The following is a 25,046-nucleotide window of genomic DNA, read 5'->3' as shown; positions in this document are numbered from 1 at the left end:
GGAAATCCTGGAGTCCGTTCACTTAAAGGGCGAGAGTCAAAGAAATAGCCACTAAAGGCCAGTCGTGGACCAGCAGAAGTCGTCCACTATCCCTAAGTGTTTATGACCTACCTAATAGGTCAAGGGAGAAGGTGAGTGTACGGTTATATTTTATTCGGTGATGGGAAACACTATGGATTAGCTTGCACGATGGAGAAATGTGACCATTTGATTACTGCATCTTGGAGCACATTTTCTTTTTTTAATGTGAGTGTATATCTGAGTATAATTTACAATTTTTTTCATGCACAGTTTTGGAGCTAAAGGTCCAATGAAGATATAGCACGTGGAAGGAACACTGCATGGATTAGAAATTTAGAGGCTACACAGTCCTTCTAAAAGTACATTTGGCCTATTATAATTTATAGGCCAAACTTCAAGGTGAGCAGGGTGTGGGGCTACAATTCAAGCACGGCGTTGGATATTGTTGGATGATAGCACAACACTAGGAGTTATATATGTTGGATTGGACTGATACAACTTCACATTTGAACTTTTGTGGATTGATATTGCATGTTTTTAAAGTTTACGTTTCACATTTTGAGCAGTTAGCGCATCACATTTTTTGTTTAATTATCCCCCAACAGTGACCCTCGAATTCAGAGTGTGAATGGCAACAAAGTTAAATATCATGATTGTATGAAGTTTATTGGAGGCAGGATAGGATAATATTATAGTAAAAGTAGTTTTTATGTACAAGAGAATTTTTACAAATGGCATGGATTTGCATTTGATTTTTTTTAGAGATTAAATAATACATTAGCATTTTAAAGAGTATATTTGTGTTCATGGAGTACCTGTGTAAAACCTGTTTTTGTGTTAGTAATTCTTGATATATATAAAAACTTCTACGTCGCAAAGAGAACTGCATTTGGAACTTCCGAAGGTACTATAACTTTATGAAATGCTTTCTTAGTTGTGGTAATTTCAAATTAAAGGCAAACCGATATTATAATAAAGTAGGCATTCATTTATGACATAGTTTGCTCTCTGTTCACCAGGCTTCAAACCTAAATTATATGTGTAGAAAACTGTCTGTTTAATGTTGTGTTTACTGCTGTGTGTAAATGTGTATGCATTCACAAATACACAAACATGCTTAAAAAATTATGAAAACTTACTGAAAAAAATTGTTTTACAGGGATTACCACTAAACAACAATTTCTTGTAGCAATTATTATTAGTGAAATAGAGGTTTTGTTATGACTTCAGTTTTATTGTAATTTTTAGATGAAACTGTTTAAAAAAATGCAAATCTACTGTAGGACAAATCATAGAAAATGAAAGAGTTCCCAAAATGCACAAGTTGGAAGGTTTCTTTTTAGTTGTGATTGTAAATATAGCACTATATTTTTACAGTTTTCAGTTAATAAATTAACAACAGTGACCAGTAGAGGGCAGAGATGGCATCTGATCCTTCTGCGCTGCACACAACACACAACAGAGCCTGTGCTGTCATCCTTTCTCTCCCCCCTGGTTTTGTGAAGCGTTCCTCCAGCAACAGAGAAAGGAAGGCTGCTGCTCTGATAAGAGTTCTGTGGATGTATTTAGCAAGTTGGATACAAATGTGCTACTATATGAAGGTCTCTTTGTGTACCATGGATGCACTTAATTCCTAGGATTTATGTGGATTCGGAGACAGCAGTCACGCTGCTTGGAGGGAAGGTTTAAGTTATGGACATTCAAAACTCAGCAGAGACTTGGAAATGGCAAGTAAAGTGCTTCTTTTTCCTTTGTAGCTGGGGCTGGGTCTCTGGGCAGCTTCGCTATTCAGTTGTGGAGGAGTCTGAGCAAGGGACAGTGGTGGGAAATGTAGCGCAAGATCTGGGGCTGAAAATCTCTGATCTCTCAAAACGCAAGCTTAGGATGGGATCAGAGGGAAGCAGAAAATACTTTGCTGTGAACTGGGAAAATGGAGCTTTGGTTGTGAATGAAAAGATAGACAGGGAGAGCCTGTGCGGCTCTAGCACAAGCTGTGTGTTACCAGTTGAAGTAGTTATAGAAAACCCTCTACAGCTACACCGTGTTATGGTAGAGATTCTGGATATAAATGATAACTCTCCCATGTTTTCAAACAATGAAAGAACTATAAAGATTACAGAACTGATAGCAAGTCCCGGAGCTAGGTTTACTTTGGAAAGTGCACATGATCTGGATGTGGGGACCAATGGAATTAAACAATATAAACTGGATCCAAGTCCTTATTTCTCGCTGTCCGTAAAGAACCGCAAAGATGGTACTGTCATTCCGGAGCTAGTGTTAGAAAAAGTTTTGGACAGAGAAGAAGCAGACAGGCATCACCTTATCCTTACAGCTGTAGACGGAGGCACTCCTCCAAGGTCTGGAACTACACAAATAAATGTCATTGTCATGGATTTAAATGACAATCCACCTACCTTTGAAAAGGGATCCTATAAAATTAATTTAAAGGAAAATACTGCTGTTAACACAATACTGCTAAAACTTAATGCCACCGATCTAGATGAGGGCGCCAACGGTGAAATTGAATATTCATTTGATGATCATACACCAGATTCAATCAAAAGGATATTTGCCTTAAATCCAAACACAGGGGTTATTTCTGTTATTGGGCCAGTTGATCATGAGGAGTCAAGGTCATTTGAGTTATCCATCAGAGCAAAAGACAAAGGTGTTCCAGAAATGGAGGGCAGCTGTATTATTCACGTGGAAGTTGATGATGTCAATGATAATGCACCAGAGATAGTGCTGACCTCTTTAATGACAGATGTTCCTGAAGATACAGCAATTGGAACAGTTGTTGGGCTCTTCAGAGTAAATGACAAAGATTTGGGTTCAAATGGAGAGGTAAAACTGGAACTGCCCTCTAATTTACCGTTTAAATTCAAATCCTCCGATGATCACTATTCATTAATTACGGATGGTGCCTTGGATAGGGAAACAATGTCTCAGTATATCATTGACCTGGTTGCAAGTGACATGGGGTCTCCTCCTCTAAGGACGCAAAAAACAATCTCTTTAAAAATCACAGATGTCAATGACAACCAGCCCACCTTTTCCCAAGTTACTTACAGTGCCAGCATACAAGAAAACAATAAGCCTGGACAGTTACTTTTAGAAGTTTTGGCATCAGATCCAGATGAAGGAGAGAATTCCAACTTAGTTTACTCAATTGCTGATGGCCAAGTTGGAGGTTCCACAATATCATCTTTTGTATATATTAATCCGAAAACTGGAAATATTTATGCGCAGCGTTCATTTGATTTTGAAGAGGTCCAGGTTTTACAAATTCCAGTGAAAGTTGAAGATTCTGGATCTCCTAAACAGTTTTCCAACACAACTGTGTATATCTTCATTTTGGATGCCAATGACAACTCCCCATCAATTTTCTACCCTGAGCATTCTGGTGAGTTTCTTGCACATCAGAAGATACCAAGGTCAGCCCCTGGTGGATACTTTGTCACTAAAGTAAATGCAGTGGACCTTGATTCTGGTCATAATGCATGGTTATTATATAACTTTGTTAATGTCACTGACTCATCTTTATTTTCTATATCTTCCCAAACGGGAGAAATTAGAACTACTCGTAGTTTTCAGGAAAATGAAAACCAAGAACAAAGTTTAGTTATTTCAGTTAGTGATCATGGAGAACCTCCTTTATCTGCTACAGTGACAATCATCATTGCATTGGAGGATACTACAGTCCAGGAAAATATGAAGTCCCAGGATTTGTTTCCGAGTTCAACAAACAGTTCTGAAATTACAATGTATTTAATTATTTCTTTGGTGGCAATAAGTGCTGTATCATTTATCACCTTCACAATATTGCTGGTAAAGTGTCTGAAAAAAGATAGTGGTACGGCATGGTGTTGTAAAGATGGTTCTGAGCCGAATCACTACATGGGACAGTATCAGCCAACTCTACATTTGAACTCGGATGGCACTCTGAAGTATATGGAAGTTAGGATGGCACCAACAGATCCCAAGGGTCAGTGTTACAAATCCTGCTATTCCACAATGTCAGATAAAAATGATTTCAACTTCATGAGGCCTTTAAATTTTCCTCAACTGAAAAGCATGTTCAGTGAAAACGAGGTTTTATTCCCCACTCTAAGTGGGCCTGGGCAGGTGAGACATCATATTTTCCTATGATAATGTGTTAGCTATAGTTCATTGATTTGTGCCATTAAATTGCTAATATTGTGACTAAATCCCTTTAATATGTGCTCTCAGGTGCCTATAGTATTATCATGGTAATTGCTTGGTCCACTTAATTGCAGGCGGGTTAGACAATGATTATATCTTTGTAAGCTATGCAACCGGTACAAACACCCACTTGCCAAACAGTCTTGAGAGAAGGATCAATTTTTCAAGGTAGACTTTAACAACCAGTCACTATTCTGAGGTTAGACTGAGGTGTTTACGAACTGACCAATCCCATAAATGATTTTTCAGCTGTCAGATCTTTTATACACCTTGCCATCTTTAAACATTTCTGACCATTTGGATACAATGGAAGGAGTGCTGCAATATACAATGAGTTGTACCTGCAAAAGCTAAAAAAAAGGGACCTGTCTTCACTTTCCTGAGCAGACAAATTCAACCTGTCTTGTATGGCTATTGCAGGCAACACAGTCAACCCAGTTTTTGTAAGTGAGCCCCTGTATAGAAAAAAACATTGAATGTTCCTTGCTTAGCAATAATTATAATATCTGACTCATGCTATGCATCATAGATGTTTTCAGAGTTTCCACATGGCTTGTCTACTGCCAAAGGAAAAATTGGTAAATATTTGTCAGCTTATGCCTTTTGTCATTTTTGTCTGCCTACTTTGTATTTTATTATTTGCAGACATAAATATGCCCATATACTGAAAGTGCCAGCACTGTTATGGTACATATTTCTAGTACAGTATAGACAAGCAGTAAATAGCTTAGGTTTTGAGGCGTCAGTAAAAGTAACAGGCAACTTCCTGAAGACTTCCTAGCTTCAGAGGTTTACTCCACAGGGGGGCACATAATGAACAATGTTAATCTGCAGTAGCTTCAGGGGAGGAGGTTGTATACATATGTATATGTGAGAACTGAAGCACAAGTCTTACTAGAACCATAGGTATAGCAAATAACCCTGTGGTGACAAAGCAAAGCAAAGTTTCTGTAGGGTTCTTTTTAATCTCAATGTCCACGTTAATTGCATACTTTCAATTTCATATACATATCTGGAGATGGAAAAGACGAATGGATGGATAAACAAGAAGAGGACTATGATATATATAGATGGATAAATAGACAGACATTAATAGGTTAGCTGATCATATACTGTATAGTAAGACTTCTTCTAAAACAGGTAAAGTGCTTGTATAACCAAAACCTTTTTTATATTTTGAATAGAGTAAGAAATGGTTAAAACCCTTCCAGTTTATTTTATTGATGTCTGTGTCTCATTGGGAAGATGCGCCAAGAAGTGATCTCTTAAAAAGTAAGGGGAGGATTCCCTCTTTGATAGCTGCAACCAGAAGAGATATCCTCATAGTAATTTTCCTCTCTATTCCTGTTTCAGTGACAACTGTAGAATTTTGGTTTACTCATCACTTTCTATCTCAATGACATCAGGACAAATCTTGAAAACCTTCCTAGCGGGGACACAGGCAGCAATAAAAGCTTGACAGAGGTTCTAAACCTCCTTTAGAATATCCTAAACTAAAAAAAAAGGTTCTACACCTTCTCTAGTATATCTTAAACTAAAAAAAAACTTTCTACACATTCTCTAGTATATCCTAAACTGAAAAAAGGTTCTACACCTTCTCTAGTATTTCCCAAACTGAAAAAAGGTTCTACACCTTCTCTAGTATATCCCAAACTGAAAAAGGTTCTCCAGCTTTGCTAGTATATGCTAAATGTAAAAAAAAAAAAATAGGTTTGGCTAACCATGCACTTTAATTTAAGTCTGGCTGATGTCATAATCAACCAACTAGGACTCAATGCTGTAGCAACTCTCAACATACTGATTTAATTGATATAGGTTATATTTGGATTTTAGGGTTCCTAATGGACACTTTTTACTTAAAGTGGTTCTAAAATCTTAATTTTTTTTTTACTTCAATGCAGTCTATGCATTATGGTGAAAAATGATCCAATACTTATTTCCCCCTTCCCTGTCATTAAACATGTACCTGAGTCTTCTACTGATCCAGCATTGTGCCGGCTGCAGCCCCGTTCTCCTCTCTTTCTCTTCTAACTGGACACACAAGCAGCAGCGGGAGCCATAATCAAAGCTTGTGAGGAGAGAGCGGTGGGCAGGGGCGAGCTACGCTCTGTATGTCTATTAACACACGCAGCCAACTGGGGAGTGTGTTCACATGTGTGCCCCCATAGCACACAGATTGCTATGAGGATACAAGCAGGAGAGGAGGAGTGGACAGTGCTGATTGGGGACTCCAGAAGAGGGGGTCAGGTTCTGCTCTGTGCAATACACGGAGCACAGAGCAGGTAAGTATAACATGTTTTATTAAAGAAAAACGTATGCTTTTATTATCACTTTCATTTAAACAGCATTATCCCAAACCAACTGTCTATATGTGAACATACAACTAGCAAATCAGTCTCCAAAAATGGCAAGCATCTAGTAAAACTTAGCAGCTAGTTTAGCAGTATTGTCATAATAACAAGCACTGGCAGATCATATGGTATTTGACATTAGTCAATGTAATTCTTCCAATCAATCCTTTTATACAGGGAAATAACTTCCAATAGGGTAACCATGTGTTGAATTAATTGTTATACAATATGAAGAATGTCAGCTACTCCATACAACTGTCAAACAGTGTATAGCATACAAACAGTAACCTTTAGGGCATGAAATCCAAAGAAAATGTTTACTTAAGACGTGGATGTACGTTTAACTCTAGTTCAGTCATTTAGAAAGTTTAAAGCCATGTGCCTAATTTTCTCCATTCATTAAAATACACTTATATCTAAACCCTTGGCAGGTATACCAACCACTATATAAAGTGGTTGTAAAGGCTTAAGGTTTTTATCTTAGTGTATTCTCTGCATTAAGGTAAAAACCCTTCCATGGTCATGTCCGATTCAGCCCACCTAAATACCTGTGTCTGATCTCAATCCACAGCTGTGCCCAAGAGCAGCAGTCCTGCTCTCTCCTTACAGGACTCAACGGTAGCAGTGGGAGTCTTTGGCTCCTGCTGCTGTCAATCAAATCCTGTGAGGGGAGGTGGGACCGAGCCACACTTTGTGTGTCAATTGAGCAAGCCAAAACTTGCTTTGGAGCTGACACAGAAGGGGAGGAGCAATTCATTTTCATTTGACAAACATTCATTTGATTTTCTAATAATTAGCGGGGTCAAATTGGCATTTGTTTTTAAACACAGTGGTGTTAATATTGAGGAACATGAAGGAATATTTTTCTCAAACCAGAATTAAATGTGAAAAGTAAACAATATTTTAAAGCACTTCTAATCAACATTGGTCAAGTCATTGAAGGTACTAAGAATTTTTGTAAGAATGTAGCCTTACCATGTAAAAGAGGTCAAGTTGATTTAAATAATATTATCAATGTTTTTTTTTTTTTTTCAACCACTTCCTGTCAGTCTTATGCAGTTTCTCAGCAGGTGGGCTTTAACAAAGTGGCCACATATATGCATCCCTATGTAAATACTTTACTGTGCTGAGAGAGTGCTCCCTGTGCACTCCCAACACAGTATCTGGTAGGTACCGGAAAGATCCCGATGCCAATCACAGCGGTCACATGATTGCAATGCCTGCCTCAAGGCATTTATAATCTGTGAAAGTTTCTTTGAATAGTTTGCAATTATTTCCATACAAAGGGGCATACATAAATTAATTTAGCATTACTACATAATGGTTATATTGTACTGGTCCTCCTTACGTTGAAACTCTATAGTGTGGATCGATTAAAGCAGTAGATAAGATTCACTTATCTTAGTAATCATATTAATGCTGCATGAGATGAGGGATAGATGCCACTCACACCTGCCCCTGGAGTGTGAAACAGGATTACCTCATCTGTCACTCTGGCCTTGTGACATTTCACCCCACCCACCAGCACTTGATCATACCTCTGTGAGCAAGCCTGGGTGGGTGGGGTGAAACACATCAGAGGGCATGGCCAGAGCAGCGGCTGAGGCCATCCCATTCATATCAGACTCCAGGGATAGGTTTGAATGACGTCCACCCCCTCATCTCTCATTGTGTCTGGAACAACTTGTGGATGCTGCTCTCACTTCCTCTGTCGGTGAGGTGACTTTCTTTTGGCTTCCTGGTTTGGAGCAGCGCCATAAGTCTCTGAACACGGTCATGTTAAAGCTGCGTTCACTTTGATTATTCATTTGTGTGCAAGAAAAATAAAGAAAAAAATGCACTGCACTTTTACTTGCACATACTCCCATGACTTTAAGTACCATCTCTAGCTGATGACAAACAAATCTGTCTTTCTCACCTCACCTCACCCCCTCAGTCTCACATTACTAACCTACTAAGTGATATAGCAACAGGGATGTCACTCCACTTCCTCAAATGTAATCTTTCTAAAACAGAGCTCATACTATTTGCTCCAGCCCATGCCCCCCCCTTCCCTGACTTCCCCATCAAGATCAATAATGCAACCATCAGTCCCTCCCCTCATGTCAGGGTAATCTTGGAATCACATCTGTCCTTTCAACCCCATATCCAATCGCTGTCTAAATCTTGTAGACTTCACCTCCGCAACATCTCCAAGATACACCCGTTCTTAACCACTGAAACCACTAAGCAACTTTTTCACTCCCTTGTTATTTCTCACCTTAACTATTGTAACTCCCTCATCATTGGCATACCTCATCGCAGGCTATCCCCTCTTCAGTCATGAATGCTGCTGCCAGACTCATCCACCTTACTAACCATTCCATATCTGCCATTCCTCCACTGGCTTCCCATTGCCCAACAAATAAAATTCAAGACGTTAACAATAACATATAAAGCCATTTATAACTCTGCCCCAAATTGCATCAACGATCTTGTCTCCAAATATCAACCAAACCGAACTCTCCGCTCCTCGCACGACCTCCTGCTCTCTAGCTCCCTTGTCTCCTCTTCCCATGCTCATCTCCAGGACTTCTCCAGAGCCTCCCCACCCTCTGGAACTCTCTACCCCAAACTATCACCTACACTTCCCACTTTTAGGCGATCTCTGAGATCTCTTCGGGGAAGCCTATCCTGCCTTCAGCTAAAAACCGAATCTTCTATTTCTCCTATCAGTTCATCCCCCACAGTTATTACCTTTTGTACCACCAGTAACTCCCTCTTAGATTGTAAGCTCCAAGGAGCAGGGCCCTCCTAACTCTCTTGTATTGAACTGTATTGTTGCTGTATTGTCTCTCTTTATTTAGTAAAGCGCTGAGCAAACTGTTGGCACTATATAAATTCTGTATAATAATAGGAATAATTGAATGATTGATGTACACATCTTCACCTCATTCAGTAAGCTAAGGGAACTCCCATTCAGTGAACATTCCCTATTCCTTTAGTAAATCAGCCTCTGTGAATTAGCATAAGCATCTGAATTCTATACTGTTATTAGCATTCTATAAATATAGCAGGACTCTAAGAGAAGGAGGGTCAGCATTCTGACCCATAAGGTTTGTCAGAACTCCTTATGACTTATGCATTGCGGTTATGTATGGTGTGGTGCGTTGCAGTGCCACACTTTACAGTAGCAGGCAAAACACCTGCATGTTCAAAAAGCTCAATGCATGTGCTTCATGGGCCTCATTCTAACTCTGTGAACAGAGGGGGATCACAGGAATGACCTCATTATTCTGCTGTTTCTTTAATGTTTAGTTACAGGTTGGGGAGGGTCCTGTACAAATTTTTATTGCTTAGCAGCAGCATCTGCACAGAGGGTCAGGAGATGGTATTTGGCAGAGGTACCCAAGTAACAAGGCTGGCTGAAAAGAATTTATAAATCATTTAGCATGAAAGACAACCATATTTATGTATTTTAACTGTGTAGTTCATCAGAAATGCTGTACATGTGTATTCAATGTAGCAAGGATCAATAAACAGTCAGCAAACTGATATTGGTCTTTGCTATGGCTGGTATAAATAATTTAACAGTAAAATCTGATTGTTTGCTGTGGTTTACCACACTTTGCAGCTTGTTCTTGGTATTGCAATGGCCCGATAGAGTTTATGTCCTACATTTTATTGCTCTATTGACATCCTGAGCTTGGTAACTCAAACTGAATTAGCACAGGTGCAATGCTATAAATACCCACAATAAGCTCCGTATTGTCTGTAAAATTCCCCAGTGTACATGTTCTTAATGAACAGCTATTCTGAGCTAATCTTGAAATTAGTCTGGAGCAATTCAGCCACATTGCCATCTGATCACAGTACAAAGTGGGTTGCATAGTTCTCTACCCAAATAATGTCAAGACACAAAATGATCACAGCCACTCTTTTAATGTAAGATGCTATTGATGCTTCTTACATCAGCAAAGGACCTATTAAAGCAGATGTAGACCCTAATTGAATGACATTAAGTTTGCTAAAGCATTGTGTATCATAAACAATAACCTTTTTTTTTTTTTTTTTTTTTTTTTTTTAATTAAAATACTATTTTACATTTTTCATCCTTTGTTGAATCAAAGTACTGATAAAATCCTGCAGCTTTTTTGCAACCACTGTTTAAAACGGTAAAAATGCATGAGCACAATTTGAAGACAGGAACAGAGCATTGTCACTCTATAACTTATGGAAGGTAATACTGTAACGAAAGCTACAGATTAAAAATATTAAAAATGAATTTAAAAAAACATAAACACATTAAAGCATATATGAGATGTAGTGTTGGGTTGCCCAATCATGTATACAATAAAATGTCCTCTAATGCTTCAGTTAATTCTACTGGATGTTTTTATGAGATGCAAAGGTGAAATTGGGGAATGCAGGTGCTTAAACCCTCAAACCAGTGGTAGTCAACCCTTTTGATATAGATAACCTCAAGTGTGGCCCCTTATGTCACGAAAGGGCCACACATAATATTCTTTGAATGTTATGCTATCAGGGACTGTAGACATAGTACAGCAGATGAACAAAGATTATTGTTCATATTTTTCTCAGCAAAATCTGTATTATATAGGATCTTATATAAGATCAGAGGAACAAAAAAGCGTAAATGGATGGACAACACAGAAAAAAGTAAGCTAGTGCACAGTGGTTTAGTGGTTAGCACTTCCGCCTGGCAGTACTAGGGTCGTTGGTTCGAATCCCAGCCACGGCACCACCTGCCTGGAGTTTGCATGTTCTCCCTGTGCCTGCATGGGTTTCCTCCGGGTACTCCAGTTTTCTCCCACACTCCAAAGACATGCAGGTAGGTTAACTGGATCCTGTCTAAATTGTCCATAGTATGTGTATGTATGAATGTGAGTTAGGGACCTTAGATTGTACACCCCTTGAGGGTTAGGGACTGATGTGAATGTACAATATATATATATATGTAAAGCGCTGTGTAAAATTGACGGCGCTATATAAGTACCTGAAATAAATAATAGTGTGAAATAAACAAGCAATTTAACTACTGGAATCCAGTCTAAAGAATAATTTTCCTTCTTGAATAAGCATTAAGGTAAGGAAAACACAGATTACTGTCTGCAGGGTTATACAATAAGTGCCAAATGGTGACAGGTCGGGCACCAGGATCCTAGCTGCTAGTGATAGCATTCCAACACATAATCACAAATCAGTTCTTGGGCTACAACTTTGTGTTACAGACTTCTCTATTAAGACGGCCACAGATGGTTCAAATCTCGGTTGGTTCAGCATATATGGGCATCTATGGGCAGGCTGATTGCACCCAATTTGATTGTTGTATGACTTGAGTACCACCAGCCTGGAAGATTTTTCATGCCATTATTGCCAGGGGCTATAGCCGCTACCAATCATCACTGTGTTCTCCAGACAGGGACAGCTTCCCCAACCCCCCATGTGCCCTTTGCCAGGAGAACACAATACCTCTGCAGGAGGGATACCCCATTAACACTGACTGTGTTGATGGGGGAATCTAGCAATTTTCATTCCTGCAAACCCATGGTTGCAGGAAAGAAAATTGCATTGTGTGCCTTAGGAATGATTTGCACATGACTGCAAGAAGGGCTGATGATACAATGCAAATGTGTATATATATGTATATATATATATATATATATATATATATATTCTACCATGGTTGCTGTCAATGTTGACTTCAAATCAAATGCAGAGTAATTCTTTATTTTGCATTTGTAAACTCACAAAAAATGTGGTTTCAGCTAAATTCCTGTCCAAATAAACCATCACCTCACTGTCACACTTAAGAATTATGCAAAATGGTTTCTAGCTTACCACTTGGAATTGTAATTTTTGGTATGCTTGAATTTTTTTAAGTGGTTGAAGCAGTAATGAAAAAAAATTTCATTACTGCTTCAAGCACTTAAAAAAATGGAAAGAGGACAATATTTTTTGATGTTTAGCTACAGTAAAACACACTTATTTCTTCTTTCTTATTGTTAAAGTGTAAATTAAACCCATGAATAAGAATTAAATATCTTTCAGCTCACCAGTCCTCACCTCTGTGCTCCTACCTGGATGCATAAAATACTAAAACTAATGTACTGTGTTTCTAACTGTACTTTTTTCTCTGCCTCTGTAAAATTGATAAATAATGCTTAAAAAATGCTTTGGGCATGAGTCTAAAGACCAAGGGCAATTCTTGGTATCTCTGTAAGTTGTTTTTGGGCAATTATGTCATTTCAGATACTGGGACAGATGCTACAGAGCTATTCTAATGCACTTGATTCTTGTCTGCAGTATGTATACTAGTAATAATAGTTAAGCAATAGCTATAAGTTTGGAATGTTGAGACATCCACCCACCCGGTCAGCAAATGTGTTTTTTTTTTATCTACGTGGAGCTTCCTTGTGTATTGCTATTAAAGGAGAAGTATGGCCAAGTTTTTTGGCTATACATCACCTATGGATCACAGGAGTGCAGTTCGTTCTGCACTCCTGTGAGCTGTTCTCAGCTGAGAGTGGGCTAAAACTGCTGTCAGCTGATGTTACTCAGCCTGTGCAGGCTCTGGAAAGATCCTGACCCTACCCACCCAGAAGCCTAACCAGTAGCTGTTTCAGCCTCTCAGCATGCATCTGAGAGCCTGAGCCAACCACTTCCATCTTCTCCGCAGCCCAGCACTTCAGTGGGCGTTGGAGGGACATAGTGTAGAGCTCTTGACTGACAGTCACTGGCTCTCTACTCAATGAAGACCCAGAACTGAGCGATCAGCAGTCCTTGATCGCATAGTTCTCAGTCTTAGAAGCAGCGGGGAACAGATGCAGCATCGGATAAATGCCTCATCCTCCTAGGTGATGATTTTTTTTTTTTTCACAGAACCCCATACTTCTCTATTAATGTCATTATTTAGCACTCTCATGTCACATCATTTTAAGGCACAGATATTTGAAAGCTCTTGTGCAGATATTTGGCCAAATATATGATTATTTTGACTGGAGATAGGTGTATCTGAAAAATGGAAGCTAGAATAGGTAAATTACTGTAAGTTTGAACAGGTTTTTGGTGGGACTCAATGTTTTGTTTTTTTTTAACAAATGCTGCTTGAAATAATGTAGCCATAGTATTGGTGCATTTGGGCTTAGCAATCACAAAGCATGGTAGTCCTTTTGAAAGCACAGTCATGTATGCCAGTGAAACACTATGTTTCCATCTCTAATTTTATCCCAAAATACATAAACATCACATTAAATTAAGCCTTAACCCACAATAAGATGCTAATATTCACCTTGTGTTCCATGTTTATACTGGTATTTGCTTATTCGATGTCGTTCTGCTTAATAGTCAGTTTACACATACACAGATTAAACAAGATACAAATTAAGCTGGCACATTTCCAGTGGGTTTGCCTATTTCTATTCACTTGTTTTACATGTGGAGACTGCTCAGTGTTTAGTCTTGCCTGGCCAATTTTATCGCTTTCCACACATTTTTATTTAAGCATGTGCTTAAACCAAATAAATATAACTTTTCACTGTTTTTTTCATTGCTAATTGTGGATGGACAATTAAACTTGTACAGACAGGAACTATCCGCTCTTTTGCTTCCAGCTGATCCTTTTATTCTATTATATGATTCCCCATAGAATAACTTTTTCTTTATTACAGCTTGAAATTGTGATTTCATAAGAAATGGAGACATGTATTAGTAACTGAGTGTAAAGACAAAGTTAATAATGATCCAACACGTCCAGGCCTGCCATCTGACAACTGTTACATTCACCTGTTGAGCCTAAAAGCGTATGAGAATCATTATGAGAAATAAAGGATAATTTTACTCTTAAAATAGATTAATAGATACTATGTGAGGGACTGCCTTTTTTCTCAGTATTTTGTTTCTGTAGTGGTTACATGACAGCAGTGCAGTAAAAATGTATAGTGTATAGCTTCTGGCAAGACAGTAAGGTTGATTTACTATAGACAATAGGCTGTTCTCTCTGCAAGGGGATTTTTCCTTAGCTTAGCCAAATTTACTTTGCAAATGATACCCAATCACGTGCAAGAAAAATAAAAACACAGTATTTTTATAAAATAAAAAATAATATATTTTTACTTGTACATGATTAGATGATGGAAGATTGCAGAACTTGATCTCATTCAATAAGCTGAGGGGAAATTTCCTTGCAAAGTATTACAAAGCAGTGCCAGGACATCCAGCACCCAAGGCAAAGATGTCAAACTGCACTCCCACCCCCACTCCTGTATCATGATGTGCCACAGCAAACCATTGTGCCCAGGGCAGTCGCCTTTTCCACCCACCCCTTGTCCCGGCCCTGTTGAAAAGTAACACCCTATTTTCCTTTAGAAAATCAACCCTACTGATTTAAACGGGAGTGGATACATTTCTCCAAGTCCTGGTCTGCAGACATGTTATTATCTATACCAGGGATGGGCAACTGTGGCCCTCCAGCTGTTGTAGAACTACAAGTCCCATGAGGCATTGCAAAACTGACAGTTACAAGCATGACTCCCAAAGGCAGAGGCATGATGGGACTTGCAGTTCACCAACAGCTGGAGGGCCACAGTTGCCCACCCCTGGTCTATACAGTATAGACTGTGGCAGGCTAGATGCGAACAAATTTGTGCAATTTAGTGCGAGTGAGCTAACCTTTTCAGCCATTAGTGGTGTACCACTCTGTAGTTTAACCAGTGACACATGGTTGTGTGGAATTTGTGTGATTTTTCTATATATTTTGGTTTAATCCCACAATCCAAAATGTACTGGGATATCATTAGCTACAGACTGTATGTATTTGATTGCTGTAGTACTTGAATGGATCAGCTCTTAATTGTCTTTTTTGCTTCTTGCAAAGAATTGTGATAACTGTTGGTTCTACACGAATTGATATGCTCATTTTGACAACACCTATGCTGTGTTTCAGCTTTTATCTTTGTTTTTTTATTGATGTTCACACACAAATTTAATATAATTTCTTACATAATATTATTGATCATGCATGCTTGTCATCAGTGCGCTTTGACACTTACAGCATGTATCATTAGACTTCATTGATTTCATTTGTCCTTGTCAGTAACATTTGCAGTTCTATGCCAAAGCCTGTATTGGCCTGAATGAAATTCCATTGATGAAACTACCCACATTTACGTGACCCAGCAGGAATCAAATGACTAGTGGGCTTTGATTACATATTCTCAAGCTGTTACTCAAGTGGAGATCCCAAACATATCCAGCAAGAGAAATATTTTAAATGTTAGGCTTAAAATGCATAACCAAGTTTTAATTGTTTGAATGCATTTAATTATTGCCAGAGGTCTACAGTTTCCATCATTTGTTTCCTTTAAGGTGCACTATAAATGGTAAAATTAAAATGTTAAGTAGCAGTGGTAGATCATAAAGTGGGTTTTAGCCAAGGATCCACAACTCTGAACCTGGCCAAAAACATGAAAAAGGGTTGGTTGGCAGTGCATGATCTAAAGCTGTGTGAACACAATGCGAAAATCAGATGGAAAAAAATGCTTTCGTCTGATAGTCTAATTTTTAGTACACAGCTTTCGAGAGCTAATGTTCATGCGAAAATATCAGAAGGGACAAGCACAAAAATTGTTCTTGTAAGAAAACATAACAAATGATTTTCATGTAATTAATATAGTATTTGAATGAGTGACCAAGACCAAACATGCTCGGAAAGAAAGAGTGCAGTACAATACAATACATTACATCATTTCTGAAGTTGTATTCTGTCTTAGGAGTATTTTCACAAGTTTAGTATCCTATCCAGTTTCAATATGAGAGCATGCAAAAAAGAAAACAGAAGATCATTTGTCTGATGTTCTCATTGTGTGTACCAGGATTAAGCATCCCACAGTGCCTTTTCAGTCAGATTCTATCCTATGAAGTAACTGTTTGATTGCACAAGCATTCCTGGCAATAGAAGAGTATAAGTGCCAGTTTATCATGGGAGAAACAATAGCAATCAGTTTTTCTAACTTGTCTAGTTGCTTTGTACCCTTAGAATGAGCTTCATGGCTATTGGGCCTGCCCCACAGACGTTTGACTCTGTGGGACAGGCCATGATCTGTCTGCAAATTGTGATCTAAAGTCTATGAACGTCTTAATTAAGGGCTGCCATATACACCATTTTTCTCACCAAGAACAATGGGCTGTGCAAGATCTTCCTGTCCTATACAAAAAACATATTGTCAGGGTTCAAAATAACTGTTTTCCATGATATAGCAAACATCTGCAGTCCCCAAGGATGAAAGGGCATTTCCTTTTTCAGTGAAAAAAAGGAAATGCTATTGATTAATTAGAGAGATTTTCAACATGTGTTTAATAATCAGCACTTTTGGTACTCATAAGTGTTCATTAATACTAAGAAGTTGAAATGTATCTAAAACCTAACACTTAAACCGATAGCATGTTGTTACTCATGTTCATGTAATATCAACATTTTTAGGCCATTTATTTATATGTTCTGCTTTAAATAAAGCATTTCTAGTGATCTTAGCAGCAAGGTATATCCATATGCACTTCAATTTCTGAACTCTCACTCAGATCAGCTGGGTTGTCTTGTATGAGCATAAGCATGTTCCACTAAAATTATGACATTCAGCATGTGGAGTGTGCAAATGTTCACAGTAAGGGCCTACAGGATGAGGAAAGCTGCATTTTTAGCCTAAAAATGCACTCCTGTTTTACTGACACTTCTACACAAACTAATTGTTCTACTTTAACCAGCATTGCTAGATTGTCAACCAAGTGACTCTTGAACTGGTTGCATGACTTGAAAATCTCAGGCCTTGTAAAGATTGCCTAAGTAACTTTTCTCTTTTGGGTGGTCCAGTTATTACCAGTAAAAGAAAATTAAGTGACACTGAAAGAGAACATTCTTCTATAGGGCTGAAGCATGGCAACTAAGTTCTCTTATAGCAATTTAAGGTGGCTATCTAAATGTCTCATAATTTTGAACAAGAGATGAGCAGTTTGTCTATCCTCAAGAAAAATAACTGAGTACTGGCAATGACAGTTTTTTTATTTGCACTAACTACACTTTCAGAACAAGCTTTTGGGGTGTTCCCTTCTTTCCGGTCAAAGCTGTATTCAGGGCTACAGTCACTTCAAGCTCTGGTCTCAACAGAATTGCTGAACCTGTTGTGACTTTTTCTCTCACAATTTTATGTGACCGTGTCTTTTTCTGTGGAAAAAAGAAACAATGCTCAGTTGATCACAGAGATTTCCTAGAATGTTGGACCAATGCCAGGTTTATTTTTGTCGCTTACAAGCACAGACATTTTAAGTGTATTCTATTTTGTCTAATTCTCACTAAAATTATTCGTTTGGTCCCATCTACTTGAATTGGTGATTTTGTCGACAGACCCCATTTAAAATTATTTGGATTAATTCTTGCTAGAAATCACTAGAGAACAAAGCAAGGTTTGATTTGCATATGAATAGCCATACTTTGAAACTGAGAGCTTGTAGCGGTCTATGGTATTTTGTTTAGTATTTATTGCATTAGGGTGATGCGTTTTTAGGTACCAATTTCTCATTCAGGAGAATAACATCTGTGTGTTTCTTTACCGCAAGCTGATATTACGCAATTTATTCCAAGATGTCACAGTTCTGGTGCAATTATCCTGAACTTTGGCTGACTCACATAGCTGTCAGAGAAGGAACAGTTTGGAAAGGCATTGCTTCGCAGATTGATGTTTGAATGCATTTACTTATTAAGTAGTCTTGACGTGGCTTTGGAACATTGGTTTTATGGAATACTATTTGGCACACAGAATTTAGTTTCTCAAAATAATTACATGTCTGCAATGAAATGTATTATGGTTCTGCAAGCTGCATCGTGTTAAGAACTGCACACAGACTGGATTCAGCCATCCATATTCTGGTAATCAGTGTTTAGACATTCAGAAAGGGGAAATTCTAAAGCAAAGTTTATTAATTAACATAAGGAGACTTTTACTTTTTCCATTTAACTTTGATGTTTCATGGGGGCTTTGATTTTTTTTTAATCCTCTGCTTGAATTCACATATTATGTAATATGAGAAAATTTATGTGGATTCCAATTGTTCACTTGTATGTTATTATTATTATATTATACAGGATTTATATAGCGCCAACAGTTTGCTCAGCGCTTTACCCCATTGTACCTATTTAAGTGACAAATCTGCCCTTGTCCAGTTATGTCAGTAGCAGGTTAGTTTTAATCTCATTGATTTACAACATTCCACACTTGTTTTTAATTGACATGTAGATATAGTAAAACAAATGTAATACATATTTAATTTTATACATTATTATTAGTATTTGGTCAATGGCACTTGCAATGTGGTAACTGAAAGGTATATATAACATTATGGTACATATTGTTGAGTTCTTTTTCTTTTCTTTTTTTTGCAGTAATTAAAAATAATGATCTTGTATCTGTTCGCACTGACGCAATAGTTAAGCCTAGTATACACAATCAGAAAATAGGACAAAAATACAGACTTCGAATCAATCGTACAATAATCCGATCATTAGTACACAGCTTTTGTCCAAAATTATTTGTAGGGACAAACATGAAAATATTTTCTGTATGATTTTAGATAGTACGATTTTCATTTAATCAGTATAGCATTCATCTGAAAAAAATTGGAAGAGCAAGACCATCATGCTCAGAAACAAAAGAATTTCCTTACAATTAAATACAACACATTACATCACTTCCAAAGTTGTATACTGTCATATGAGAATTTTCGTAACTTTAGTTTCCTCTTAACTTTCGATTTGAGACTAGCATGCAAAAAAAAAAAACGAATGATCATTCGTCCGATATTTTCATCATGTGTACCAGCCTTTAGTGTAACTTCTATTATTCTTGCCTCCACACCCACAAGTATACAACATCCTGGCCAACAGTACCTAGGATTGCCCTTGATTAGTATCAGTGATGGAGACAAAGAGTTATGTAAATATTAATATCTTTTTTAGATCTTACTGAGGTAAGGTAAGGTCAGGGCCTAATTAGTCCCAGTTTTTTTAAGCATGAATTTTGGCAAACATACCTAATCCCAGGGTGTTAGGTCTGAATTAGAAGGAATAACCTAATTTGCCAATGCTATTCTACTGCAAGCAAACAAATTTTAATTTGCAATCACTTGTCATAACTTTTATATACCGTACATTTAAAAAGATATTTTAACATGTACATTGATGATGATGATGCATAAGGGCTACAGCACTGTGCATTTATTTATTTATCTCTATTTCATACTTCAAAAGTTAAGGATAAGATAAAAATGACTAACAATGTGTTTAGGGATTTTATATAGTGACCTTGTAAAAAATTTTGTGTTAATAAATAACAATGCACAATAACTCACACTGCTGTTAGCAAATAAATAGATTTTCTTTTTATAAAGGTCAGTTTCTTTCATCACATAGGCTGACCAGGAGAGGTCATCTGTTTATTATTATTTATTCTAATCATTAGCAAATGCCACTAGCAGAGATGCAATATCCATGTTTCGTTAATTTAGAAGTATTACCCTATTCCAATTAGAGAAAAAAAGAATTAGCTAATACTTTACCAATTTTAATGGTTTTTAACAGGCCAGTACACGTGTACTAATTTTAAAAATATTTTTGTCCCCCTCCCCTCTACACACACACATACTGTATACTGACTGTTCATATATGTTGTTTGGTCTGGCAGAGCTTTCCCCAGTTTAATAAAGAGTAGTAATGACCAGTGTCAGAAACTGTTGACAATAAATTTTACAATAGTCAGTAGACTGGTGGTGGTCAGGTAAACTTTCTTAATATAGGGGGGTTCAAGTGCAGCATAATGTTCATTATAGCAATTCTACAAAAAATACTTTCAGGGACTGCAGATATGTAACAGGAGGAACATGCTACTAGTAATTGTCTGCAAACATGATATAGGAGTGGTTGAAAGACAGGGGAGTAGACACATTGGAGTTGCAAATAGGCTATTGACAGAGCAGGAAACATTGCACTTTGTAAGGATATTTACTCCAGAGCTTATTGAATGAGGTGAAGCTCTGCTGACTTCAATCATCCAAACAAAATTCTGGTTTTTTTTTTGTTTTTTTTTTCATTTTCCCTACATATGATTGGGTATTTTTTACAAAGTGGGCTTTCACCACATTCACTAAGGACTGGGGACAATTCCCTTCCTAAGTGCAACCTAACAGCCTGTTTGCCTTTTGTACCCCATTATACCTCATTGCTATTGGCCCAAAAACCTTTACTTGCCTAAGTAAGCATCTAGACATAGCAAAACAGATTTCTGGGTTCAGGGTTCTTCAGGACAAAGATTTGGAACTAGTGATGTAGACCATTAAATAATTTACAATAATTAAATTAGTCATTCTTTAAACATATTATACCGATTTCTTATTTTAACTAAATGTGGCAGGCTTCAGGAAAGTGTAAATTGCTTAAACAAAAGTGGGACACTGGAAGCTGCATCAAAAACATAAAAAAGTATATATATATATATATATATATATATATATATATATATCTATATATAGATATATATATATAATTTGCTTTAATGAAAACAGGAAGAGAACATGCCAGCATCTTAGGATTTTCCTTGGTGCCTCATGTTTCTATGACAACCACCAAGAGCTGTATTGATGTGTAAATTAGATGCTTTCTGTATGCAGGTGTAAGGACTCTTCTTTAAAAGATCTTTTTTATATTTTGATGTTATAGATGTATTATTCCTTTCTTCTTCATTCTCAAACTTATGCAGCAGTCTAGCCACTATTTCCAGTGTCCAGAAATTTTCTTATTAACACAATTTTAATCTAAAGAGCATCTTTTATGGATACTACTCGCTAAAAGTGTCTAAAATAAGTATTTGCTATGATAATACGGTTTCAGCTAAAACTTTTTCAAAACTTGACTTGTAGCTAGAAGCTATTCAAACAACTCTCACTGCAGACACCTTGGTTTTTATCCCATCATCTCACCCCATCCCATCATTGTCCCTACTACCATATGGTAGTTAAAACATTACATTCAATAATGAAAGAAGCCATCATTTTAAGAGTTAAATGCTAAGTCAGTAACATATAACAAACCATTAGGATTAGTGCTAGATAATATGGATTGCTATGGTTACTGCACTTTGCCCTTTATGCTTTTTTGAGAAAGCCACTTTGCCCTATTTCAGTATGATGCAGTATGTCAAGCCAACCACTATTTTCTTTTTCCTGGTATAGATTGGGGAAGGAGTATAATACTTGTCAGGGTTTTACTGCTATCTGGGGCTGCGTTCAGGAGATTTCACAATGGAATCACCAGACAGGAAATGAGTGAAAACCTCCATAGGACAGAGACAGAAATAAAAATATGAAAGGGACTGTAGCATTCCCCGAATCTAGAAAAGCAAAAACATTTTTATTTCTGTTTGTCTAATATTATAATTTTTTGCATAAAAAATTAACACAAACATTTGCATCTTATAAATAGGTTGGGTATATATATATATATATATATATATATATTGATTTGCACTCCTCTCCCTATCAACATCCCTCCCCACACCCCTGCACTCCACTTGAATATTTTGCAATATAACCCACCTCTAACAACTCCCTCATCTTTGAGGATGCACAGAAAGATTTCCAGTGACCACACTATAAGAAATGTCTTGTAATTGACACTTTAAGTGTTACTAAACCCACAACAGTAAAATCAGTCTGAATATGCGGGAAAACAGTGGTCTCCAAACGGTTGCCCGGGGGCCGGATGCGGCTCTTTGCTTGCTTTTATCTGGCCCCTGGGGCACTATTTTATTTACTGGCACCAATAATGGGACACAGTTCCTCCCAATGACACCAATGATGGACCATAGCTCCTCCCAATGATACCAACAATGGGGCACAGTTCCTCCCAATGGCCCAATAGCACTAATGATGGGGCACAATTCCTACTAATGACGCCAATTATGGGGCACAATTCCTTCTAATGACACCAGTGATGGGACACAATTTCTCCCAATGATGAGGCACAGTTCCTCCCAATGACACCAACAATGGGGCACAGTTCCTCCCAATGACACCAACAATGGGGCCCAATGACACCAATGATGGGGCACATTTCCTCCCAATTACACCAGTGAGGGGGCACAATTCCTCCCAATTACATCAATGATGGGGCACTATTCCTCCCAATCACACTGCTGATGGGACACTATTGCTACCAATGACACCAACAATGGGGCCCAATTAGTGAATGCAGGGTCCTGGGTTTAGTAACACTTTAACATTGTGGTCAGTTCCTCCATTTTTTGCAAGTATTGCATTTCCTCCATCCATTGTACCATTCCAGGGGGGTCTGAAGGTCTCCAATATTGTGTTGCTGTTGGGAAGCTATCCTCATATCCTTTAGAATAAAATACTGTCATCTTGACAAGAAGTAATGAGAAATTTCTCTTACAGAGACCTGGATAGCAGTAAAAAACCTAAGAGGGTTAGGTAATCCTTTCATACTCGGTCCAAAACTAAGAAAAAATTGAGCCATACATACAGTACACATTAAGACTCCTTAATGTATGTTAAAACTTGTTTCAACCTATGCATTTTATATATGTTTGCTTTTGGGTTTGTTTTCCATTTTTGTTAAAAAAAGTTGGCACTTGTACAGGTATGTTAACCATCTGCAAAAAGCTTGATAAGTGTATTTACTGGTTCCATTCATTGCTAAAGGCCCCAAAAATTTGTTTAAAAATTGAGACTCCCTGTGGAAAGAAGTGATGTAACCTACATCCACTGTAAAGTGCATTCTATGGATGCTATCATTTCCATTTGGTAGTAAAGAGCATTGTACTTCTGGGAAAACAACTAGGAGGTTATTTACTAAAACTGGAGAGTGCAAAATCTGGTGCAGCTCTACATAGAAACCAATCAGCTTCCAGGTTTTATTGTCAAAACTTAATTGAACAAGCTGAAGTTAGACGCTGATTGGCTACCATGCACAGCTGCACCAGATTCTGAGTGCTTCAGTTTTTAATAAATCTGCCCCATGTGTCATTGTAAAAATATATTAGATATTACATTATAAGACTGTAAGATAAGAAATACAAATGTATTATTTGTTTTTTTTAATGTTTACTTAAAGCTAATTAGAGTGAATTAAAAAAAAAACAGAAGTGGCTCATGTACTGTTGGGTGCTGTGTTCAGTTAAAATCCAAAGACCTCCGTATTCATGATCTTCCAGTGCTCTGGAGGGTTAATATGAGTGGAGCTGTGACAGGCACTTGTCAAGTACCAGCTATGCACACCCTTTCCACTCTGTTCTCCATTCATAGAAACGGTACCATCAGTTCCCACAGTGAAAATCACTCCATCAATGGAGGACAGATGAATAAATAAAAGGTCTGCCTTCTATTGGCTGATCTCAGTAAATATAAACAAAAAAGAGTAGTTCCTATTAGAAAATGAGGGATAATCCCATTGTATGCAAACAGACTGTGTCAGAACTGACTTTGGGTTTGGTGTAGTAAACAGAAATAGGCTGTTCACTCTACAAGGAAATATTCCTTTGACTCAGTGAATGTGGTGAAAATTGACTTTGCAATGAATAGCCAATCATGTATAAGGAAAATTAAAAACGTATTTTGCTTGCACATGATTGGTTGATGGAAGTCAACAGAGCTTCACCTCATTCACTAAGGTAAAAGAAAATTCCCTTGCAAAGTGAAATTCCCCTAGCAAAGTAAACTCCCTTTTTGACTTCAGTAAATCAACCCCTTTACCTCCAAAGCCTTCACAGCTGATATCTACTGATTGGAAAAGAGCTGTGGCATCAGAGAGGGAACAATAAAGAGATTACAACATGCAACAGCCTCTATGCATTGCTACTGTTCAATAATATAGCAAGAGAATAGGCATCTGTTCTGTCTCTCCAATCTAAGCATTGATAGAGTGATTTATGTAACTTACAGTTGTGATGAGATAGCTATATCTCCAATCTCAGTTGGATACCACAGTCAGTGACTCAATCGGAATGATATCTTGTAGATCTTGTAAAGTTTATTCCATAAACTTAGAGAATCTTACAACAATGAACATTTGATAGGTCAAAAGATCATAATGTGATCTACTTCATGACATGAGGCTAGAGCTGCAATGCATTTCTGGGAAAGGGGAAAGGCTATCTATACAGCATTAACTAAACCAAAGGACAGGGAGGAGCAGAAACAAAATATAGAAACACTTAAAGGCATATGACAGTCAATAGGACAGTCATGTGAAACATGACAGTATCATTTACTTAAAAAAAAAAAGATATTATATATACAGTGCATCCAGAAAGTATTCACAATGCTTAACTTCTGCCACATTTTGTTACGTTACAGCCTTATTCCAAAGTGGATTAAATTCATTTTTTTTCCTCAACATTCTACAAACAATAC

General features: G+C 37.6%; 1 protein-coding gene across 50 annotated transcripts in view; it reads left to right on the top strand.

Moving 5' to 3' along the window:
- LOC149474319 (protocadherin gamma-C5-like) overlaps positions 1-25,046 on the top strand; it is a 561,663-nt gene that overhangs the window by 506,146 nt on the left and 30,471 nt on the right. The window contains exon 1 of one of the 50 annotated variants that reach the window (XM_089655477.1): positions 1,519-4,146. The exons of 48 other annotated variants lie outside the window; for them this stretch is intronic. In XM_089655477.1, the coding sequence (XP_089511603.1) occupies positions 1,714-4,146 (2,433 nt within the window). In that variant the 5' untranslated portion in view covers positions 1,519-1,713. Of the gene's footprint in view, positions 1-1,518; positions 4,147-25,046 lie in introns of those variants that run through there. One more of the 50 variants, XM_089655066.1, reaches the window with a different exon arrangement.

This window comes from Staurois parvus, unplaced genomic scaffold (assembly GCF_062004578.1).
Source record: "Staurois parvus isolate SC_StPar_1 unplaced genomic scaffold, SC_StPar_1.0 ptg000006l, whole genome shotgun sequence".
Lineage (NCBI taxonomy): Eukaryota > Metazoa > Chordata > Amphibia > Anura > Ranidae > Staurois > Staurois parvus.
The sequence above is the reverse complement of the archived record's forward strand: the minus strand, read 5'-3'. Positions and strand labels throughout refer to the sequence as shown.